This window comes from Cervus canadensis, chromosome 17, assembly GCF_019320065.1.
Source record: "Cervus canadensis isolate Bull #8, Minnesota chromosome 17, ASM1932006v1, whole genome shotgun sequence".
NCBI lineage: Eukaryota > Metazoa > Chordata > Mammalia > Artiodactyla > Cervidae > Cervus > Cervus canadensis.
Genome location: NC_057402.1, coordinates 21,332,698 through 21,355,916, shown reverse-complemented (window position 1 = coordinate 21,355,916; position 23,219 = coordinate 21,332,698). Strand labels below are relative to the sequence as shown.

At 34.4% G+C, this 23,219-nt stretch overlaps 1 protein-coding gene across 4 annotated transcripts in view; it reads left to right on the top strand.

Annotated features, from left to right (window-relative positions):
- Window positions 1-23,219, top strand: part of MIPOL1 (mirror-image polydactyly 1) — a 284,075-nt gene that overhangs the window by 223,146 nt on the left and 37,710 nt on the right. For 3 of the 4 annotated variants that reach the window (XM_043489765.1, XM_043489767.1, XM_043489766.1), the window contains one exon: window positions 13,577-13,807. The exons of the other annotated variant lie outside the window; for it this stretch is intronic. In XM_043489765.1, the coding sequence (XP_043345700.1) occupies window positions 13,577-13,807 (231 nt within the window). The remainder of the gene's footprint in view (window positions 1-13,576; window positions 13,808-23,219) is intronic. 4 annotated transcript variants of the gene reach the window in all.

Sequence of the window (23,219 nt, the reverse complement as noted above, 5' to 3'; positions counted from 1 at the left end):
TTCTCTGAAGATGACCTAAAAAAAGTCAGTTACAACCAGCATTCACCCCAGCGATGATTGCACAAGCACAACTCTGAAAGAAATAAAGGCCAGGCAGATCAGTTGAGCAGTAAGTACTTAGGCAATCTTTCCTAGTGACTGTTGTCATTGCCGCTGGACTTTAGAACTGAACATGTTTACATTTAATTAGAAAGGACACACAGTTTACAGCACAGTAGCTATCAATATCGGATCAGAATTGATTTCCGCTTTCTCCCCAGTGATTGCTTCCTTCAAGCTAATTAAAAAAGGCATATAACCAAAATGACTCACATAAATTTTAAAGCAAAGTAAACAATATTTCCTGGAGACCAAAACAAAAGTAAATGACATTCAACCTGATTATTAGCTACATTTTTTTTTTAAGAATTCTGATGCCTATAAATGTGATATAAGGCATGTTTAGTATCAGACTGCTGATAAATCACATATTCCCTTCTGAAGAAACCTGAATGAGTCCTTTACTGAGTTCTTTAGCTCTCAAAGAACAATAACCTTACTTTTATCTTTATAATCCCTAAAACATGTAGATAAAGCAGTCTGACAGAAGCTTGGACTGATTTTATTCATGTCTTCAATTTTCACATATTATACAAAGAAACTGCTAAAAATATAACAATAATTACCAAATTGATTTCCTTTTAAATAAGTTATATAGAGCACATGTGTAGTTTGCTGAAATTAAGGGAATCATTCTGGTGTATGTGAATGTGTGTAGTATGTATGCACCTAGTTGTGTCTGACTCTTTGTAACCATGCCCACGAGGCTCCTCTGTCCATGGAAGTTTCCAGGCAAAAATACTGGAGTGGGTTGCCATTTCCTACTCCAGGGAATCTTCCCAACCCAGGGGTAGAACCCACATCTTTTGTGTCTCCTGCATTGCCAGGCATATTCTTTACCACTGCACCCCCTGGGAAGCCCTGTATGTGAATAACATTTCTCTACAATTACCATAGCCAAAATCATCAGCAAAATTATGAAAAAAGATATTTTCTTAAAACTCTATTCATTATAAAGGGAACTGTTTTAAATTTCACAAGCTAGCATTTGTTGATTATGCTATATTATGGTAAAATTGATTTCAAAATTAAAGATATAAAAGAAAGTAAGGGAGACATAACGATTACCCACCGGAAGAATTGTGTTACAGCCCTCCTTCTTCCTTTTCTATGCATCTGCCTTATAATCCCTCATCTAGAATGCAAGGCCATCAAGAGGTAAGGAAATGCAGAATGATTCAGATTAGAAGCAGGTCTTAAGCAACATTCATTAGTCTATTTACAAATATTAAGCAGTTCTTCCAGGCACTAAAGATAAAGGTAGTGAGCAAAATCTCTGTATGATCAGACATTTTTTATCTGCTTCGGTTACTATTATATCCCCAAGCATTTAATGTATACTTGGTACTCTATATGTTTAGTTGCTCAATAAATATTTATTAAATGAACGACTCCTTTCAGACATTATTTCATTACGAGCAAATATTCACTCATCCACCAGAGGGGAGTCCAGTAGCACGTGTGTCTAGTATTCCAGGAAAACTGCTGAAATCCACATTGGTACCATAGTAGATGAGAGTCAAGGTGAAATCCCCCTCCAGAGGAGAATAATTCATTGCAGCTATTTTTGCTTGCTTTTCTTTCTTTCATTTTCTTTTTAAATCTTGGGCTTTTTCTTAGTGTTCACAAAGCAATCAATCTGGAAGCCACATAGACCAGTACATATCTATAACTTAGATTCTGCAGGGCACACACCAATCACAGAGATTCGAGTCAGCCATTAAAACATTAAAAAAAAAAAAAATTAAGAACCACATGAAGCAGGCCGTCAGTTCCACAAATATTTATCAAATCCTTTTCTGGGCACTAGAGATCAAATGGAGGGGAAAAAAATTGCTTCACAACTATCTAGTTGAAAGGTCAGAGTACTATAGGAACATGTGAGAGGATCAGCTAATCTGGACAACAGGTCAGATTTCTTAGAGAAACTCATATCCATGCTGAGATCTAAAGGATGAGTAGGGGCTAGATAAGTAACAGAGAATAAGGTCAGTGTTCTGGGAGATATGAAAGTTGTTCATTCTGGCCTGGAGTATAGAGACTAAATAGGTGAATAATGAGAAATGAACTAGAAAGAGAGGCATGAGGAGCTTTGTAAATGATGCTTAAGAAATTTGGACTTTACTCTCGGAGCAGTGAGGAGTCACTGAAGAGTTTTAATCCAAGTAGTCATACATTCACATTTGTTCTTTAGAAAACTCACTCAAGGCAAAGAACAAGTGAAGACTACTGCAGTAATCCACTTAAGAAAATAATGGCAGACACTCTAAATTATGATAATGGTAATGGGGCTAGAAAGAAATACTGGAAAGATACAAGGGAGATTTAAGTTTAAATCAAAAGGATTGATTAGAGTGTGTGTGGAAATAGATGTCAAGGATGATGCATAGGTTTTGAGCATGAACTCTGAGTAGAAGTAGTACCCGGTGAGAAGATAGGGAAAGAAAGGGCTGATTTGTAGAGGAATATAAAATGAGATCATGAGTTTAGTTTTTAGATACACTGAGTTATAGATATTTGTAGGATGGCCAAGTAAAAATGTCTACTAGGTGGTTGTGTAGATCTGCTGCTCAGGATAGAAATCTAAGTTGGAGAGAAAGACTTCCGAGTTAGGAGTCATTAGCGAAATAAATGACTGAGTGAAACCATGGGACTGAGCTAAAATCAAGGGAGAGTGACTAGAAGTGAGAAGACACCAACAGTTAAAAGTTGGGTAAAGAAAAAAAAGCTCCCAGAGGAGATTAAGAGGTTAAGAGATTAAGATTTTTGATGAAGTAGAAAAGCTGAAGTGTATTTTTATAGAAAGCAAGGAAAGAAAGCATTTTCAGAAAGAATTGGCTTCTAACAGATAATAAAACATAGAGATTGAAAAATGAGCAACAACATCATTGGAGCAGTTGTGGATAGAACAGATAGCAGAGCCTTGAATAGAATTTGAGTTGAAGATAGAAAGCACAAACAGTTTGATTCTAAATGAGATGATCCCAAAATAAGTCCAAGAAAAATCTCATCTTTTAGACCAGACTGGCATACCTTTGAACTTAGTCAGAATCTCTGGTAGATAACAGAACAAAACAAAAAACTTCATAAATGGAATATCTGGCCCAAGGAAATAAATAAAATGTGAGTTCTAGAACTTTATTTCCCAGATTTGAAAAGCAAGTGAAGTCACTCAGTCGTGTCCGACTGTTTGCAACCACATGGACTGTAGCCTACCAGGCTCCTCCATCCATGGGATTTTTCCAGGCAAGAATACTGGAGTGGACTGCCATTTCCTTCTCCAGAGGATCTTCCCAACCCAGAGATTGAACCCAGGTCTCCCACATTGCAGGCAGACGCTTTACCATCTGAGCCACCAGGGAAGCCTCAGTATAGTTCCATGCCCTTGAAATTCCACTCAGAGAAGCAAGGTGCATCTTAGCAGTTAGAGGCTGTTTGTCATACAAGGTAATGAAGAGACGCAAAACACACCCTACCCAGACTAGAGCAGTTGTTTTAAAAGGTAAATCTTGTTCCCCTCTCTTTAAAATCCTTCAGGAGTTTCTCATTTGCCTTAGGAAAAGAAGCAAAATCCTCCTCATGTTCTGAAAAGGCCCTCTGTGATCTAGTCCCAACCACTTGTTCAGTGATACAAACACTAGTTGTAGCTGGGATTCGTTGAACTCATCAGCCATCCTTATTATATATATAAAGTACAGATAAATAGATAAATATATAATGTATCCTTATGTAGTAAGAGAAGGAAATGGCAACCCACTCCAGTATTCTTGCCTGGAGAATTTCAGAGGAACCTGGTGGGCTACAGTCCATGGGGTTGCAAAGAGTCGGACACGACTGAGCAACTAACACTTACTTCCCTACTATGTAATAAGATCATCATGTTATTATGAAGCCTTGGTACATGCTCTTTCCTGTGCCTGAAATGTTTCCATCATGTCTCTTCTAGTTAGTGCTACTCTTACCTTTAAATTTCAACTCAAACGTCACATCCCTTTCTTGATAGCACTTGCAATCATTTGAAATGTGTGTTTAGTCACTACTCTAGCTCTAGTAAAGTGCCCCAGCACACACTAGTCATTCATTTACGTGCGGAGGGGAAGCAGGGGCCTGACGTGTCACCATGCAGCCGCCCAATTCCAAGTAAAGCAGAGCACATGCTTCCAGTCTGTGTGTACCGACTGAACCCTGCTCAGCAACTCAATTAAACAAACAACTGTACAGCAACAGCTGTGTATCATGCAGTGTGCCTTTGTAATGGTCTCATAAAATGAATTTATTTAAACTTCATAGCTGAGATCAGCATCAGTGCTTATCCTAGGCTTTCTATAATGTGAAATAAAACTATATATCTAATAGGACTTAATTTACTTTTCCTAAGGGAGTCACTTAGGATCATTAATAAAATTGAAAAATATTTACCCTATGTGAGAACAGTTGGTCTGCTGTTTTTACATTTTTAGTAGAATGATTTATTCATGCAGATGGTATGGAGCATAGCTTTTCAATAGTTGAACATACTTCTCAGCCATTTGCTAAGAAATAGGCTAGTAAGAGCGTGGTCAGGCTCCTCAAAAGCCTTTTGTCTAGAACTGACCCTTATGTGGGTGATACTCTTCCTCTGTGACTGTTCATAGATGGAGTGCCCCATCTCAGTAGAAGCAGATGACAAATTATGATAGTTGACATTTAACTAGGTCTTGGCACTGTGAGATCACTTATGTCTAGAGCTGACTTGACACCAATCTTCTACATTGTGCAGGGATTTCTTCTACACCATTTCTAACAGCTTAGTTATCTAGTGTCTACATAAATATGATATCTGATCACAGGTAGGGCTTATCTTACCTGATAAGGTGCTTCAATATACAACGTAGACATGGCTGAATTCAGCTGTGATTAGGTCTGATTTGGATATTATGCCATGGCTGGCCATGCTTGCCTTTTTTTTATTCCTTTCTCATGTCACTTTGGATTCCTACTAAAATATGGTTCATATGATAATCTCTAGTCCATCCATGTTGCTGCAAAGATTTTCTCTCTGTCTATGGATTGTCTTTTCATTCTCTTAACAGTGTGTCTTGCAGCATACAAGTTTTTAGTTTTAGTAAGGTTTTATATCTATTTTTTCATGGATTATGTCTTTGATGTGGTATCTAAAAGCTCATTGTTAAACCCAAGATCTCATATGTTTTCTCTTATGTTATCTTCTAGATGTATATTGTTTTGCATTTTACTCTTCAGGCCTATAAAACATTTTTAGTTACTTTTTGTGAAAGGTGTCAATTCTCTATCTAGATTCTTTTCTTGTGTGAATGTTCATTTGTTCCAGCACTTTGAGAAAAGGCTATTCCTTGTCCATGGAAGTGCCTTTCCTCTTTTGTCAAGACCAGTTGGCCATATTTGTATGAATCTATTTCAAGGCTTTCTATTCTCTTCCACTGATTTGTTTGTCTCTTCTTTTGCCAGCGTAATGCTGTCTTGATTGCTATAGCTTTAAGTCCTGAAGTTGGGTGATGTCATTCTTCTGACTATTCTCCTTCAATATTGAGTTGGCTGTCCTAAATCTTTTGCCTTGCCATATAAACTTTAGAATCAGTTTGTCAATATATAAAACAATGTTCTGGTCCTTTGATTGGAATTTCATTGAATCTATAGAACAAGTTAGGAAGAATTGACATTTAACTGTATTGAGTCTTTTTAATCACGTACATGGAGTATCTCTCCATTTATTTAGGTCTTTGATTTCTTTTATTCCAGTTTTCTTCCTATAGATCCTGTACATATTTTGTTGGATTTATATCTAAATATTTCATTTGAGGGAGTGGTAATATAAGTGGTATTATGTTTTCATTTTAAATTGGAACTGTTCACTGCTGCAAGATAGGCAAGCAATCAACTTTATATTAACCTTCTATCTTGCAGCCTTGTTATAGTCAATTATTAGTTCCAAGAGTTTTGTTCTTTTGTTTCTGTTGAGTCTTTGAGATTTTATACATAGACAATCATGTCATCTGTGAACAAAGAGAGTTTTATTTCTTCCTTCTTAACCTGTATACATTTTATTTTCTTGTCTTATTGCATTAGCTACAACTTCCAGTACTGTGTTGAACAGAAGAGGTAAGAGGAAGTATGCTTGCTTTGCTGTGATCTTTGGGAGAAAGTATCTAATTTCTTACCATTAAGTATGATGTTAGCTTTAGAGTTTTTTTGGCAGATATTCTGTATCAAGTTAAGAAATTTCTTCTCCCTCTAGTTAGCTGAGACTGTTTATTATGAATGGATCTTAGATTTTGCCATTGCTTCTTCTGCAATGATTGATATAATCAAATGATTTTTTTCCCATAGATTGTTTTATGATGGATGACAATAATCAACTTTTTAATGTTTTATACCTAGAATAAATCTTATGTGTTGGAGTGCATAATTCTTTGTATACTATGTTGGGGTCGATTTGCTAATATTTTGCTGAGGATTTTTACATCTATATACATGGGAGATAATATTCTGTAGGGATTTTTTTCTCATAATATCTTTATTTTATTTTGGTTTTGGGATAATGCCAGGACTCATAGATTGAGTTAGAAAATATTTCTTCTGTTTCTACTTTCTGGAAGAGATTATGAAGAGCTAATTGATATCAAAAGAAAAAGAATTGGTATCATTTCTTCCTTAAATGTTTAATTAATTCATCTGGGCCTTGGGCTTTATTTTTGGGGATATCATTGACCGTTGATTCATTTAATAGATAAAGACTTATTTAAACTGTCTATTTCTCCTTGTATGAGTTTTGTTAGTTTGTATCTTACAAGGAATTGGTCCATTTTATCTAAGTTATTAAATTTGTGGACATAGAGTTGTTCATAATGGTACTTTTAATGTCCTTGGGATCAGTGAGGACCTCTCTTTCATTTTGCTATTAATAATTTTTATCTTCTTTTTCTTGGTTAGCCTGGCTAGAGGTTTATTGATTTTATTAATTGTGATAAGCCAAAAATGCCTCTTCTCAAAGATATCCACATTAAATCACTGGAACCTTTAAGTGTTACCTAATGGGGCAAGGAGATACAAGAAAATTCCAACCACTTGGGAACTAAACAAGTTTCTAAATAATCAGTAAGTCAAAGGAGAATTGTCAAGGGAAATTAGAATATGTATATGTATGTATATATATGTGTATATATATGTATACACACATGTGGAAGTGAATGAAAATAAAACTGCAACAGCAAAATTTCTGAGACACAGCTAAGGCAATGCTGAGAGGGAAATTGTTAGCACTAAATTCATACCTTAGGGAAATTTGAGATGTATCAAATTAACAGTCTAAGGTCCTACCTCAAGAATATGGAAAAAGAACATTAAAATAAATACAAACCAAGCAGAAGGAGGAAAATATTAAAAATGAAAGAAGCACATAAGAGCAGAGAGAAGGCACATGATGAATATCAGGAATGATAGGCTATCACTATGGACTTTCCAGAGATTAAACAATAAGAGATTACTATGAACAGCTCTACATGCATAAAAATGGAAACTTAGAAGTGACAGACCATTTCCTCAGAAAAAACTATTATTCCATTATTGATACATGCAACAACCTGGATGAATTCTTGGGGAACTATGCTGCATGAAAAGAGAAAATCCCCAAACCTTTCTATTTGTATAACACTCTTGAAATGACATTATACAAATGGGAAACAGATCAGTAGTTATTAGATTTAAGGAGAGGGTGGAGTGGTAAGGAAGTAGGGGAAAAGGAGGAATCTTTGTGGTGAAATAACTGTTTTGTATCTTGTCTATATCCATGTCAATATCTTGGTGGTGCTATTATGCTATAATTTTACAAAATGTTACGGTTGGGGGGAAGGTGGTTAAGGATATCAGGCATCTTCTGTATTATTTCTTGCAACTCCATACGAATTTGCAACTATCTCAAAATAAAAAGGTAAATTTTTAAATATTCCTCCAAAATGGAATGGAATGGAGTCGGGATGAGGGAACGCAGTGGAGAATGAGGCTTCACACAAACATAAGGACAAAAGAAAGGAAAGTAAAACTGATATGACTCTTCTAGAACACTAGAGTCCACTTGTTCAAATGGAGCATTTAAGCAACAATGTTCAATAAATAATTTTTGTCAGCCTCTTACAGAAAAGCCACTGTGCTTGGCCATAGAAGGAAATAAAGAAGAGTAAAAGTATTAAAGTAGGAAAGATAAGACAAGCATAAAGTAGGTATGAAGGATAGTGGAAAGTGATGAAGTTGTGTCTCCTTGGTAGTATATGGGAGAGTGACTTCATGATGGTTGTGACAATTCATCTGAGTCTTAAAGTGTAGTGATCAGGCATTCATAGTGGAGGCAACAGTGTGAGCGATAATCCATAGTGAGAAGTGTGAGGGTGTTTTTAAAGAATAGTTTATGTTACCATTTGACTAGAATAAAAATTTTTGATAGCATAGGTAGGATGAAGCCTGAAAAGAAAAACAGAACAGAGTTCTGGAGCACCTTGAATTGTCAGACGAAACCTTGGGACATCAGCCTAGAATTCTACATCCAGGGAACTTACCCTCCAAAAGTGAAGGAGAAATAAAGACTTTGTTAGACAGACAAAAACTGAGGGAGCTTGTCACCAAAACACCTGCCTTGCAGGAAATGTTAAAAGAAGTTCTTCAGAGAAAAGATACTCACAGTAAGTCAGCAACTCAGATTAAATTAACTGATGCAGTAAACCGGGAAGTAAAAAACAGGCTCCGTCTTCTCAGAAAATGTAGTTAGGACAGCATAGCTCATACTTCTGCTTTCTGTACTAGCTTTGTCTTTATTTATTTTTATTCAGTAAAACAAGCCAAACTTGCCTGTTTTGGGGTTTTGTTTTTTTTTTTCCAAATGATTTAATAATGTTATCAGTGAGTGATAAGGTTAGGAAAACTAGGTTACTTCTCCCAATTCATGAAAAATCTGTAGCAACAGGCAGGTTTTTTTTAATCAGAGTATTTATAAAATATCTAAGCATTATATGATATCTAATACAAAATAATTAGATATAAATTATATCTTTAAAAATTATAATATAAAAAAATTATATAGTGTATAAATAGCTGGTTTCTGCCAGGTGTTGTGCTAGATATTTCCATATATATAGATCACCTCATTTTTTCTCATATAAACTTAATGAGGTTTTTCACATTGTTTTAGAGTTGAGGATAATAGTCAAAGGGGTACTGTATTTTTCAGACAAAGTGAACAGCAAGACTAAAATTTGAATCTCCTTCAAAATCCAAATCCAATCTCTTTTTATTTACCAGATTTGACATTCTTGACATGTTAGGTTGGATAATTCTTTGTCATGGGGATCTGTCCTCTGCAATGTAGGATGTTTAGCAACATCTCTGGCCTCTACTCACTAAATGCTGGTAAAAATATTTTTAAAGGCTCACTTTCTATAGAAGCATTCACTAAGAATTACATAATTTCAAAACTGGAAGAGTTAATTTAATTTTTGTGTTACTTCATTATCTTCATAATAAATAGGGTTGGTTACCATCCTGTGTTAATGCCCTGTAAGCCACACTCTTTCTGGGGGTGATTAACAGCTTTTCTGTTGTTGTTTTTTTTATCATTTATTCATACTGTAACTTAAAATATTTTCCTATACAATGTCATTTAAGTGCCATTAAATTGTAATGCTGCTTCATGGGAAAAGATGCATCTGAAAAACAATGCATCTCAATCAACTTGGAACAGAGGTTAAATGTGATATAACTCTGAAGAAAACTAAACAATGTGACCCTCTTGTCAATTTAGGGAAGAACTTTCTGAAGAAAAGTGTTAGTGCAGGCTTCCTTCATGACTCAGATGGTAAAGAATCTGCCTGCAATGCAGGAGACCCGGGTTCCATCCCTGGGTCTGAAAGATCACCTGGAGAAGGGAATGGCTATCCAATCCAGTATTCTTGCCTGGAGAATTCCATAGACAGAGGAGCCTGGCAGGATACAGTCCATGGGGCCGTGAAAAATCAACACTAAAACAAAAATTTACTTCAAGTGGTTATAGATTTATACACACTAGGAATGTATCCTCTCTACTTCACCTTTATTCCTATAAGAAAACTTCCCTAAATTATAAACATTCTGCTTTATTGAAGTTTATGAATATATTCTTCCCATAAAATAAAATTTCCCTATGTAAGTTAATATGCTGGAATTAGAAAGTAAATCACATGATGATACTGAAAAAAACTGCAAAGTATTGTAAGTTCTAAGAAGGAAAAGAGGTTCTATGAGGGAACATATAAATTTAAATGAAGAGACATAAAAGTTTTATCTGAGAAAGAAATACTTATGCTGAGACCTAGGAGTCTAGTCACATAGAAGCGTGGAGAGAAAGGCATTTCAAACAAATGCTTCAAGCAGGAAAAGCTTGCTGTACCTGAGAAATGGAATGTCTGCTCAAAGGTGGTACGCAGAGAGACCAGATGACAGAAGGCTTTGTAGCCCATGGCAAATAGGGGAGGATTCCAGCCCAAGTAAAAGGCTGTGATGGGTGTTCAGACCCTGGCTCTGCTAGGGGTGAGATTAATTAAATTACTTATGTCTTTGCTTCAGTTTTTTATTAGTAAAAAAATTAATATTAATAGGACTTCTGAAGTTGTTGTGAGATTTAGTTAAAGTATGTAGTTCGTTATTATCGCCAGAGATTTATTCTGAATTCATTGAGGTACTCTTATGGGATTTTGAGTGACATTATCTAAATCATCTTTTTATGAGATTACTCCAGCTACTACTTTAGTCCGAGAAAGACTTGATGGGGATTTAAAGGTTTCCAAAACATGCTGAATGATGAGTAACTTTTTGAGCTTGAGAATAAAGGGTCCCAGTCACAGGTCCATCTGAGAAAAAAATTAAAATCAGGTAGTATAAACTTACTCCCCAAAAGGAAAATATTAAATGATAGAAGACTAATAAGTGATGAATGATTAGGGAATTAAATTGGGATAACATTGATTTTAATAATGGTATAATTTTTAAAACTGAGTCATTGATTCTTAATAGTTAATTGGTTAGAATATACTAGATAGTGTTTTAGGTATCATAAGCATATGCAGAATTCCCAAAATAAGCTGACCAACTTCAAGTTTTAAATGAGGAGCATATATGTAAGATTAAAATACAAAGGAACTGGATAGGCTAAGATTTTTTTAAATAGGACACAAGAAAACGCTGCCATTAATGGAATAATAATAAACCGGATTTCATTAGCATTAAGAACTTGGATTCATCAAAAGACAACATTAAGAGAATAAAATATCACTGTATCCCTATTAAAATGGCCACAGTTTAAAAGACTGGCAATCCCACTCTAAGTTTGCACATAGAGTAACTAGAACTCCTTTGTGATGGGAGTGTACATCGGTGTGACCACTTTGGGAAACTTTGCAGTATCTGCTAAATCTGGACATACATATACCCTAAGGAGAAATTCTCTTCCAGGTATGAGTGCTTATGTCGCTTATATCTCAGTAAACCTGGAAACAAAAACCAAAACAAAAAAGAAACAAGTATGTAGATCCATCAAAAGACACATACAAGAATTTATTCATGGCGGCAACAGTGGAATGGTGAAATAAGTTGCTGTGTAATTATGTAACAGAATACTTAATAGAATAAAAAAAGGGAACTATATGCAACAATAGGATGAATCTCATAAACTTTATGTTAGGTAAAATAAGTCAGGCAAACAGTTCAAAAACAGGCAATATTAATCTTGATAGAGGTTGAATTAGTGATTACCTTTGGGAAGGGGATCAACTGGAAGGACTGGAGTCTTCTGTGTTTGTTCTGTGTTTTGTTCTTTACATTTTGTCAAAGCTGAATATTTTAGATTCATGCACATTACATAATTTAAAATGTAATTGACATTTAAAAGTAAAGAGCATAGACTTTTTAGAGGTTTTGCTTTGTTTTGTTTTTAGTTTCTTTCTTGGGTCTTTCAAGTAAACAAAAAGAGTGGATTGGAAGAAATTGGGAGTTGGAAGAATGTAGAAAGTATGAGAGGACAGAGAAAGAATAGGAAAATGAGCAAGAGACAGAAGTCTTTAAGCATATGGATTGGTAGAAAGAAGAATGAAATAAGGGTTAGAAACTATGTTTTTAGGTGAAAAAGCACAAAGGAAGATACTTTCTTTGCACTCCGCCAATCTGGCACAGTACACCATTTTTATTTCGTACATAGTAATCAATCACTTGACCACGGTGTAGCAGCATTCTCTCTTCCAGATTAACTTGAAATCTGGAATGATTTCTTTTGGTGTGCTAACTGTCGCTGCCTCGGGTCCATCTTATTTCCTTATACCGTCTCCAAAGTGAGCGCTTTGGAGGAGGTGTATAGGTTGCTAAAGCAAAAAGAAGAAATTTATAATTACTTCAGTTTGAAAAGTTTTAGATAAAGTACGAGGCTAGATATTCGGCCAGTGTTAAAGTTCCCTGACAAGCTTTCTGCAGCTTTAAGAATTAGATTACTTTCTTTCAACACTATCAATCTGTCTTATATAGTTGGGTTGTTTTACTTCAAGTCTCCCATCGACATTTCTTTTGTATGCATATACTGAAATGATTTTATTTAATAAAAAAAGAACATCTCCTGTGTGGATTTTAAATTTCCCCTTATTAAATATTTATATTTTCAAAATGTCTTTATTTAATTGAGTGAGGTGCTTGGTGCCATTTCAAAATAACCTCAGGTGGTAGGTGTAATGACATATCAAAGATTTGACCTTTAGCATTTTAGGATTCTATTTGTCTGCATTTTCTTCTGCATTCATTTGGTCTTAATTTATATGCTGTTTCTCTGTATGACTTAATGAGTGGGTGTATTTGGAGTAAGATTCATTAACAAAAAGAAAATATATCTGAATACATATTATTTCTGTGCAGTCTGACTAGTAATTTTAACCTCATTCATATCTCAACTGTGACAAGCAGAAAATGCTGTGTATAAGGCTGATCAGTATTTGTACAAACCTCATTCATTCTCATTAAGTGTTCAGCTGAATTAGACCCTGGATCTACTAAACTGATGCCCATTCTCTTACTTCTCACTTCTTTGCAGTCAGCTTATTACATTCTTTTATTTACCTAGAGATACTTTATTTTCCAATTCTTTGCTATTCCTTTTAAAGAAAATTGAATGTAATATTTACACTGATATAATTAAATTAACATCTTACAGCATCTTTTTGTATGCTTTGGTAGCAAAGATAATCATTTGTCTGGGTAGCTTTCAGCTTAGAAGCAGAGAAATGGATAATTATCAAGTATAATATTGTGATATAAAAATTACTTTCATTTATCCATTTAAGTATACCTTTATTGATTTTTAGAAATGGATCTTTCTAACTGGAGATTTTTGTTTAATAGATGATTGGCCAGTAAGCCTACATATTTATGTTTAAATTTTTTTATTTTTATATTTTCTCAGTTTACACAAATCTTTATCCCAAGAAGAAAATCTGAAGGAGCAGTTTAATCTTACACTTAGTACCTTTGAAGAAGCTTTAAAAAATAGAGAGAACATTGTTTCCATCACTCAACAACAAAATGAGGAACTGGCTACCCAACTGCAGCAAGCTCTGACAGATCGAGCAAACATGGAATTAGCGCTTCAGCATGCTATAGAGGCCTCCCGAACGGCCAATGATAAAGTTCAGAAGTAAGTAAAATGATCTTGTATTATTTCAAAAGTATGAAACAAAACATGGCAAAAGCACTTTGTTTTGGCAGCTAAGTAATATGTTATTCAAGCTATTAATAGTTTAAGACAAAAGTGGATTGAGCCAAATGAACTTTTTTAGACTACCTGTCATACTTAAATTTGGGGTCAAAAAGTCACTTACTGTTTAGGGCAAACAACTTTTATTTTTGTTTGTTTTTAACTTTTTTTAACTTTAGTGATTGATCTTCATGAGTTCATGTAGGCCATATGATAAAAATCATTTCATAGGTAATACATGAAGTTATTAGCAAAGGGAAGAGACGGGCAAGTTACCAACTTGATTCATTTAGCATCAAAATAATCCTGCCTGAGCTGAAATCTGCTATAATCTTGCAGTTTGAGACCTCTAGGCATATAGAATCCAGTACAGTGAAATTCATTTTCTTGTGTAGTTCCTCTGAAGAATTCAATACAACTTTTCACAGTGCATGATATTTATTTTAAATAATCTTTGCATTTTTATTCAAATTTAAATAAAGCTGTATAAGACACTAAATTCTAAGACAAAGGGTTCTAAAACATCCTTTTCCTTAGCAATTTTTTTTTCATTTTTACAGTATGAAGTGTAAGTGCTAACTTCAAGATTTCTTACTTCTCACTACTTCTTATTTGAAAATAGGTCTCAAACATTTCCCTCATACCCCTGAAATTATATCTTATATCTTGATTCATAGCCCAAGGTCAGGTACATATGTAGTCAAGACTTTTTTAAAACAGATTAGGAATTTTGCATATTAATCTTTAAATCAATGTCTTCTACCTTGAAACTTATGATTTATGATATTATATTTTTATAGGTTTAAAGATTAAGTTTATATTTGACCAGCAACTGTCTATAATTATTCACGTTCTATATTCATGTGTCTATAAATATTAACGTTCTAAGAACACCAAGATAGATATTTAGGTCGATCTCATTTCATTGTCAATTACAAATCGGTAACTTTTGACAGTCAAGGTCTATTTTGGCTCAACTTGTTTAAAAGCTACAAGTACTTTAAAATTTCAAAATTTTCTTTACATATAATCCTTTAATTTTTTACATAACTAAAATTCCCTAGAATTGTGTTTCCCAAAGAGCATTAGATTTCTTAAATATTTGGAAATGTTGTCAACTTTCATTTTAAAATCTCATCAGCTATCTTATTATTTTGTAAAAGAAACAACTTTGTACCCCAAGAAGTAGAAATAACATTTTCTCTTATAATGCTTAACCTTTTGAAAAACTAGTGATATTGCCCTTATTTTTCGCATTTAACAACAGACAAATCAAGACTTGGAAATGGCACCAACCATGGACAGGGTTTAATTGCAATAATTATGTCAGCTACCAGAGTTAAATGTTAAATTTTAATTTAAATGTTAAATCTTTTATTCTGATTTCTAGCAGTCAGACCTAGAGGAAGTATTAAAAGGCTTTCCTTTCCATATTTTATACACTATCTTTCATCTCTAGTTGCCCTCGAGTGTGCAGTGTATCTTCATCACAGTTACGGTGGGCATCAGCCTATTTTATTGGATATAAGATGATAACCTTCCAGGAAGCCACCTTGTAAGATTTTATTAAATGGTATTAGTATCCTCTATATAATCTGAAATTGTTATTACTAGCAATTATTTTTGAAGGTCCTTTGTAAATATATCAGTATTCCAGGCAGTAATTAAAATTTAAACAAAAAGGTTTCACATTTTCCCTTTTCCCTTCACAAATAAATTTCTTAAATAGCTGATCTGTATTCACTCTAAGTTTTCAACTCCCATTTGCTCGTCTACTACTTAATACAGTATGGTTAGCTCTTATACTAAAATTGCTCTTCTTAAGATCACCAGTAATTTCCTAAATATTAAATTCAGCAGCCCAATCCTAACTATACTTTATTATAAAACTAGTATATGATCATGGTAAAATAAGTAAAAATGCTCATATGTCTTCAACATGTTAATTTAAAATCTCAGGCTCTGGATTCAGAATGTATAGGTATGTGAACTAGGACATTTTATTTTAAAACATTGTGTTGATGTGGACAATAAAATGTGGACAGTAATACTACCTCATAATGTTGTAAGAATTAGATGAGATAATACATGGGATGCTTTTAGAACAATGTGTATTGCATACTCCTTCCTATTGTCATTTCACTCACACTCCACTGTCTCATTCTTCAGAAGGGCACTACCTTTTCAAGGCTAAATGCCTTCATATATGTTGGCCTATCTCCTTGGAGCCTTTGGCCCTTTTCCTTCATGAGAATTGTATTCATCCTATGAGACTCACTGCAGTGTAGAAGATAGTCAAGATTTGTAGTCAAATTGAACAGACCTGTGTTTGAGTCCCTGCTTTCCTACCTATTTCCTGTCAGATTTGGGGCAGATTACTTAACGCCTGAAGCAAAATTTTTTCAGTGAAAAAATTTGGACAGTTACACTGACTTTACAGGGAGAGTTTATGTGAATAATAAACTGGATAGTATGTAAAGATGCCTAGTTCATAATCAGTTACTGTAGCATTCTGCAAATTATATCATTAGTATCACCACATTTATCAAACCCACAGGAGTAGTTCAACTGCCTTTTCTCTACCAAGTCTTCTCCAACATCCTAGAAAGTTAAATCACTGTCTTCTGTGTCATAGATTTTTTTGGTGAAAAATTACTCCTCTGAAAATAAAGCCCTCCTGTCCTGTATTTCCTGTCTCCATCATAGTCCTCAAAAGTTTCCGCCCTTTCCTTCTTCCCTCACTCTTTCTTTTCATTCACATTCACTTTGTCATCAGTCTCTGTTGTCTACTGCCTAAGTATCTCCTGATTCCCACCACTCTTCCCTTGTTAATGTCATTAATTCAGGCCCTCATCATTCCTCATGGCTGTTGAAATAATCATTCCTCAAGACTATTGAAATAATCTTAGAACTAGTTTACCTGCTTGTAGCTCTCTCAAAACTTGTCTTCCTTACTGCCACCAGAGTTAATTTTTCTAAAACACAAATCAGGTTATTTTATTTCCCTATTTGAAATCTTTCAGGGACTCTTCAACCCCTGCAAGTTAAAGTTTAAACAACTTAGAATGATATAGGAGGCCTATCAGTGGGCTTCTCCCATTGTTTTAGTATCATCTCCCCCCATGATGCCCTACCACAGTATCTCTGCTCATGCCATTTCACCTTCTTAGAAAATATTCCTCCCTTTTAGTGCCTTGCCAGATTTTTGTTATTCCTTAAATTCTGGTCTAAATGTTACCCCTATGATGCTTCTTTATATTTCCATTCTTTAATGCTTTCGTAATCCTCAGTCCATACCCTTATTAGAAGTCTTAATCATCTAGGTGTTAAAATTGCATTGTATATCTGTATGCTATCTACTCTGATCCCTGCAAAATTAGTCATCATTGAGCTTTTCCAAGCCATAGATGTTCTGTTCATCTTTGTCTCCAAATACTTGGCCCAGATGCCTGCTGTTAAGTGGGTACTCTATAAATGCTTATGAACATATGGACTAGAACAATTTAATAGTCTGATATAATGACAGAAAAGGGTTTCCCTGGTGGCTCAGTGGTAAAGAATCCACCTGCCAATGCAGGAGACACGGAGACAGGGATTTGATCCCTGGATCAGGAAGATCTGCTGGAGGAGGAAATGGGAACCACTCCAGTATTCTTATCTGGAGAATCCCATGGACAGAAGCACCTGGCAGGCTACAATCCATGGGTCGCAGAAGAGTCGGACACGACTGAGTGCACACACTTGGTAGTGATCAGCTTGTTCTAACCACAAACTTCCATCAAGTTTAATTACATTTAAAAGACCTGAAGTCTTCATGAAGTTTAACCACAAACTTCCATCAAGTTTAATTACATTTAAAAGACCTGAAATAGGACAGAGAGACCATAAACTATTTCTAACCACAAAATAGGACAGAGAGACCATAAACTATTTCTAATAATTATATTTTAAATTTATATTTTATTCCTTTGAGTAAATATTTTTCTTAAATTTTTTAACCTATAGGAGTGTATTTGGAAAGGAAAGTTGTACAGAATTACTATCCATAAGGTAGCCAATATTTATAGGCAGATAGTCACTTATAGGGTAAAATGTGATGAATGCCAGACTTCACAGACCAAAACTAACTTCTTGGCCCAGGTATCTGGGTGATACCTAAAATTTCACCAAGGGAAATCCATTCCTTTGCCTTCAATATTACTCTCCTTAGGTAGGTCTCTTTTTAAAATGTATGTGTTTGTGGAAGAAGAGCACATAGTGATTTACCTTTTAGGTGTTTTTTTTGTTTTTGTTTTGCCGATCCTGGATGCAGAGATTTACGTGGAGGCTAAAAAACAGGTTAAGAACATGAGAACTTTGTTATAAAAAACTTCTCGTAATAGTTTTGCCTAAAAAAAAAAAATAATAGTTTTGCCTAGACCATCCATAGTCCTCATTTATTAAAAAGAAAACTGATGCACTAGTCCACTAAATGATGTTTTTATCACATGAGATTATAAAATCTGATTCTTTGTGCTGTATTTTTCCATCTGTCTTTTGATCTACAGATAACGCTTCTCCTGGCCTACAGCAAAAGTTCCCAGAGGGATTTTTAAATATATTTTACTGTAATTAACATTTTTAAGCTACACAGTTACCTAAAAGTATTTATAGCCAGACTGATGTGGTTGGAAGACCTCTCAAAGATCTAGGTTTTAAAATGAAATAACTTTCATCACATACCATCTTTACTGTGGGCCAGATTTACACTGATGTTATTTATTTCCTCATAAACTATAACTATATAATGAATAAGTTAGACTAAAATTGTAAACTTTTAATATATCTTCAAGAAGAAAAATGTATCAACTATTTAGAATTTTCTGTCTGTAGTTTAAAAAAAAATCAGTTACTTAACATTTGCAGGCATTCTAACTTTTAATTGCATAATTAAAATTTCAAAGATCAGCATAAAACATTTCCTTCTGAAATATAGGGCATCCTGTGGCTTTTGAGTGCTATTTAAAAAAAAAAAAGAAAAGAGCATGTAAAGCTAATAAAAGTCTTTCCTGCCGTTGGCCAAATACTGATTTCTATGAAGAAGTTGAGGTTACAAAGAAGTTGTGAATTCTCAGCCTGGTTTCCCTGCTGATGAGTGAGAGCAGCCTGTAGTTCACTTCGAGGTATCAGGGGAGTCGCCATAGTGTCCCACAACGGTTCTTAGCAGAGAGCAAACATACTTTCCACAAACTTAGCTGCTTAATCTGTTTGCAGGTTGAATTATAAAACAGGCTAGATGACTCTGGGTGCTGGGAAGGGGAACAGAGCATTTCCAGTTTCTTGACTTTTTTTTTTTTTTAAAGCCTGCTATTATTTAAAAAAAAAAAAAAAAACCTACAGTTTTCATCAAAAGACTTCACTAAACTTTGTAGTTTTGTTGCTAGTTCCAGAATCTGATATTAACTATAATGATAAATGATTCTGCTCAAATAGTCTTACATAGTTTAATGTGAAAAGCATCAAAGAATTTTTTTATATAGTTGCATTAACTTTGTGTTTTCATTAAAATTATTCTACTTCTTGCCAACTTTATCTTGCTATTTTCCCTGTAAATTCTTGGTTGGACTACAAGTTGCAAAGCAATATTAGATGTATTGTGAATGCTTTGTAAATATGATACTTGTTAATTGAATCAAGGAGTACATTTCATAAATTCTCAACTCATCATAAGGTTTAAATCAATATTTAATAAAACGTTGAAAGTTTACTTGGATTTATTAGTATTATTAGTAAATGAGGATTTAGAACTTTTCTGAAAATTTCTTCACAATCTTTTTTGTGGTTCCGTAGTGTAGTGGTTATCATGTCTGCTTTACACAATCTTTTTTGTATTTCAGATTTTAAAAGCTCTGTGAAGTATGATATATACCTCAGCAAATAATAAGTCAAATAGTTAATTTATTTGTGATAGTTTATGTACAACTGAACACCCCCAATCAGCTTTGGACAGCACCTTCTAAATCTAGAAGTAATTAGATATAGCTTTTTTATGTCATTTATATATGGAAAATGGACTCAGACACCTCCTAAACAATCATCACAAAATATACACCATCTAACATGCTTAATTTTTATTCTTGAATGCATGATATGCTTTTTAAGAATTTAATGTTCTGGGTTTTTTAATCATAACACATGTTTTTAAATTAAATACCTATTTAACTTATGAAATACATCTTGTACTCTATCAAACAAGTATGTATTTTATAAAAACTTTAATTCCATTATATATTTGTATAGTGGATCACCTCTCTTACACACGAGTACATAAAGTAGCTTTCCTTAGAGCTACTTTTATTATATACAGAAATACCTACCATGTTTGATAGGTGATATAATTATATTCATTTCTTTATAAAAACTAGAGAATTGAGGCTTATACCTTGATCTTCAAGGAACATCTCACTTTGACATGAAAAAGAAACATAGTTTTAGTTGTCTAGCTCATTTCTTTCTACCAGGGAAGGATTAATCTGTGATTATTAAAATTGAGAAATTCCAATGAAGTGGAAAGTCAAAGATCCAGGCTAAAGAAGAAGAGGGATTCTCTAAACCTAAGTATCTGCCCTGTCCCTGTTAAGTTCCCTTTTGTAGTTAATTTTATGGAATGAATCATAAACAGCCTGAAAGTAGAGCCTAAAAAGTTAAATCATGACATGACTTCTTACATTTGATTGGCTTCTTCATTTCAGAGTCTGTCTTCACTAGGTGATCTAGAGTTGGACTAGTATTCATCTCAGCCTGCTAAGATAGATAAAACACATTTCAGATGATCATGAGAGGAATGAGAGAAAAAGAATAGAAATGTTGAATAAGAGACATATAGTTTCTGTTTAAGACTAAATAAAATGCAGGAATTTTTATTGTTTTTTATTAATCCCAGTGTTACAGTAATTGAAATCAGAAGTCGTGTCTGACTCTTTACCACCCCATGCACTGCAGTACACCAGGCTCCTCTGTCTTCCACTATCTCTCAGAGTTTGCTCAAATTCATGTCCATTGAGTCGGTGATGCATCTAACCATCTCATCCTCTGCTGCCCGCTTCTTTTGCCTTCAGGGTCTTTTCTTCAGGTCTTTTCTTCAGCATCAGGGTCTTTTCCAATCAGTAAGCTCTGCATCAGATGGCCAAAGTATTGGAACTTCAGCTCCAGCATCAGTCCTTCCAGTGAATATTCACAGTTGAGTTCCTTTAGGATTGACTGGTTAAATCTCCTTGCTGTCCAGGGGCCTCCCAAAAGCCTTCTCCAGCTCCACATTCGAAAGCATCAATTCTTTGGTGCTCAGCCTTCTTTATGGTCCAACTCTCATGTCAGTACGTGACTACTGGAAAAAGCATAGCTAGCTTTGACTATATGGACCTTTATTAGGGAAATTATAGGATGCACTTAATGATGATCAAGTACACTTTAACTGAAGCTTGACAAGCTGAAAAAAGTACGAGAGTTCTTACACTGCAGAGATGTCCTGTTGTGATTTTCATGCACATACATGAAATGTAAATGCCTTAGAGTGGTCTTACACTCTAATCAGTACCATTTCCCTAGGTTCTATTCTTAGCTCCAGTTAAAAGCCTTCTTAATTGTTTAACCCTTGACCCCAGGGTACTTCATAAAGATAGGAGAACTTGTCTATCTTACCTGAAAATAGTTTTAGAATTGATAAAAATAGGATATAAAAGTGATTTGAACTTCCTAGGAAAGGTACTTAATATCACCAACCACTGAATATTTTAGCATACTTCTTTTGTAGTCAAGGAAAAAAAGGAAGCTATTTTAGAAATTAGATTTTTAAAAGTTTTCATTATTCCTGCCTGGATGTCGCTCAACGTCATTATACTTGATAACTCATTCAGAAATTCCTCTTTTGCTTTCTCTATTCTTAAAAGCACAGATGAATGGATATAATGTATCTATCTGTTGATCTGTCTATCTGAGAATGTTTACATGCTTACATAATCAGGGTCTGATTTTTTTTTAATAAATTGTCAGTGTATTCATCTAAAGTCTGATGTATACTTCTTTACTAGGTATAGGTTTTATTCCCAGAATATAATTGAAAAATTCTAAATTGAACCCAAGAGCAACTAGAAATACAGATTTTACTTGGATTGTAAGATTCTGTGTTTGATTCTTTCTTCCCATTATTCCATGTTTGTCTGTATATCCCACTAAAGGATTTTTCACAAGTGCACATTTGGCGCTCTATAAATGAAAGAATATTGTTTCTTTCAGCGTAACTCTGTCTGATAGTGAAATCACAAACACTGTCCTCACATAAACTTCATTCTTGATAACGTTTACAGAGAACAGAATGCATTCTGTAGCAATATAGTATGTAGTAGCAACTGAAATCCTCCTTCTTTCTTTCTTATAATGTATTATTAATATATTCCTGAGCAACTCAACAAATATCATTTTTTTCTTCAGCTCTTAACCTAAGTATAAAGAAAAGAATAATTTTGCTACTATAGATTACTTCATTAGGTGTTCCTATGGAAAGACTAACTGGAAGTGAAAATTTTATATAGTAAATAGTATTTTGGAACCTATTACTGAACTTAACTTTTAATTTTTTTAATTACTTTGACATGTATAGCATTCAAACTAATAGTTCTTGGAACAGCAGCATCATTTGACTTTTTCCTTCCCATACAATAGTATCCAAAAGCATAACGAAAGTGTGTCTTCTTTCTCTTTGTGTTATACCATTTCACAAGCTACATAATGGTAAAAATAACATAAACATACTCAAAATCTTGAAATGTCACCTTCTTTAGCTTAAACTAATCTGCCTTCTGAGCTATGTGTATTTCACATCAGTGTTCCAAGAAGTTCTCTACTACTAAGTGGGGGGCCTAATCTTTCCCAGGATGATGGGAGTAGCACAGTTCAAGAACAAGAATGAACCTCTGTATAATCACACCATAATGTGAGGTGACCCTAAGACTGAGAACTGACCAGATACACATATGGGTTTTAAGAAGACTTTCTGATGCTCTTTTTGACACAGCTGTGAGAAGAATGTGGCTAAGGCCCAGTAGTCATTCTTGAGTAGAGCTGGCAAAGGAAACCATGAGGAGAAGAGACTTTAACACATGGGTGTAAGAGAGTACGGCTTCATTGATGTGATCTGAGGGGAATGCCTAATGACTGGAAGAATCAAACTTGGCAATGAAAACACAAAGCTCTTTTCATCAATTCAAACACAGACTCTAAAGCTGCAGATGGTCACCTCCAGCCTTGTCTATTCAGTGTGAGGTTTTATAAAATGGCACTTTGGTGAATACTAATAGATCAAAACAAAGATTTAATA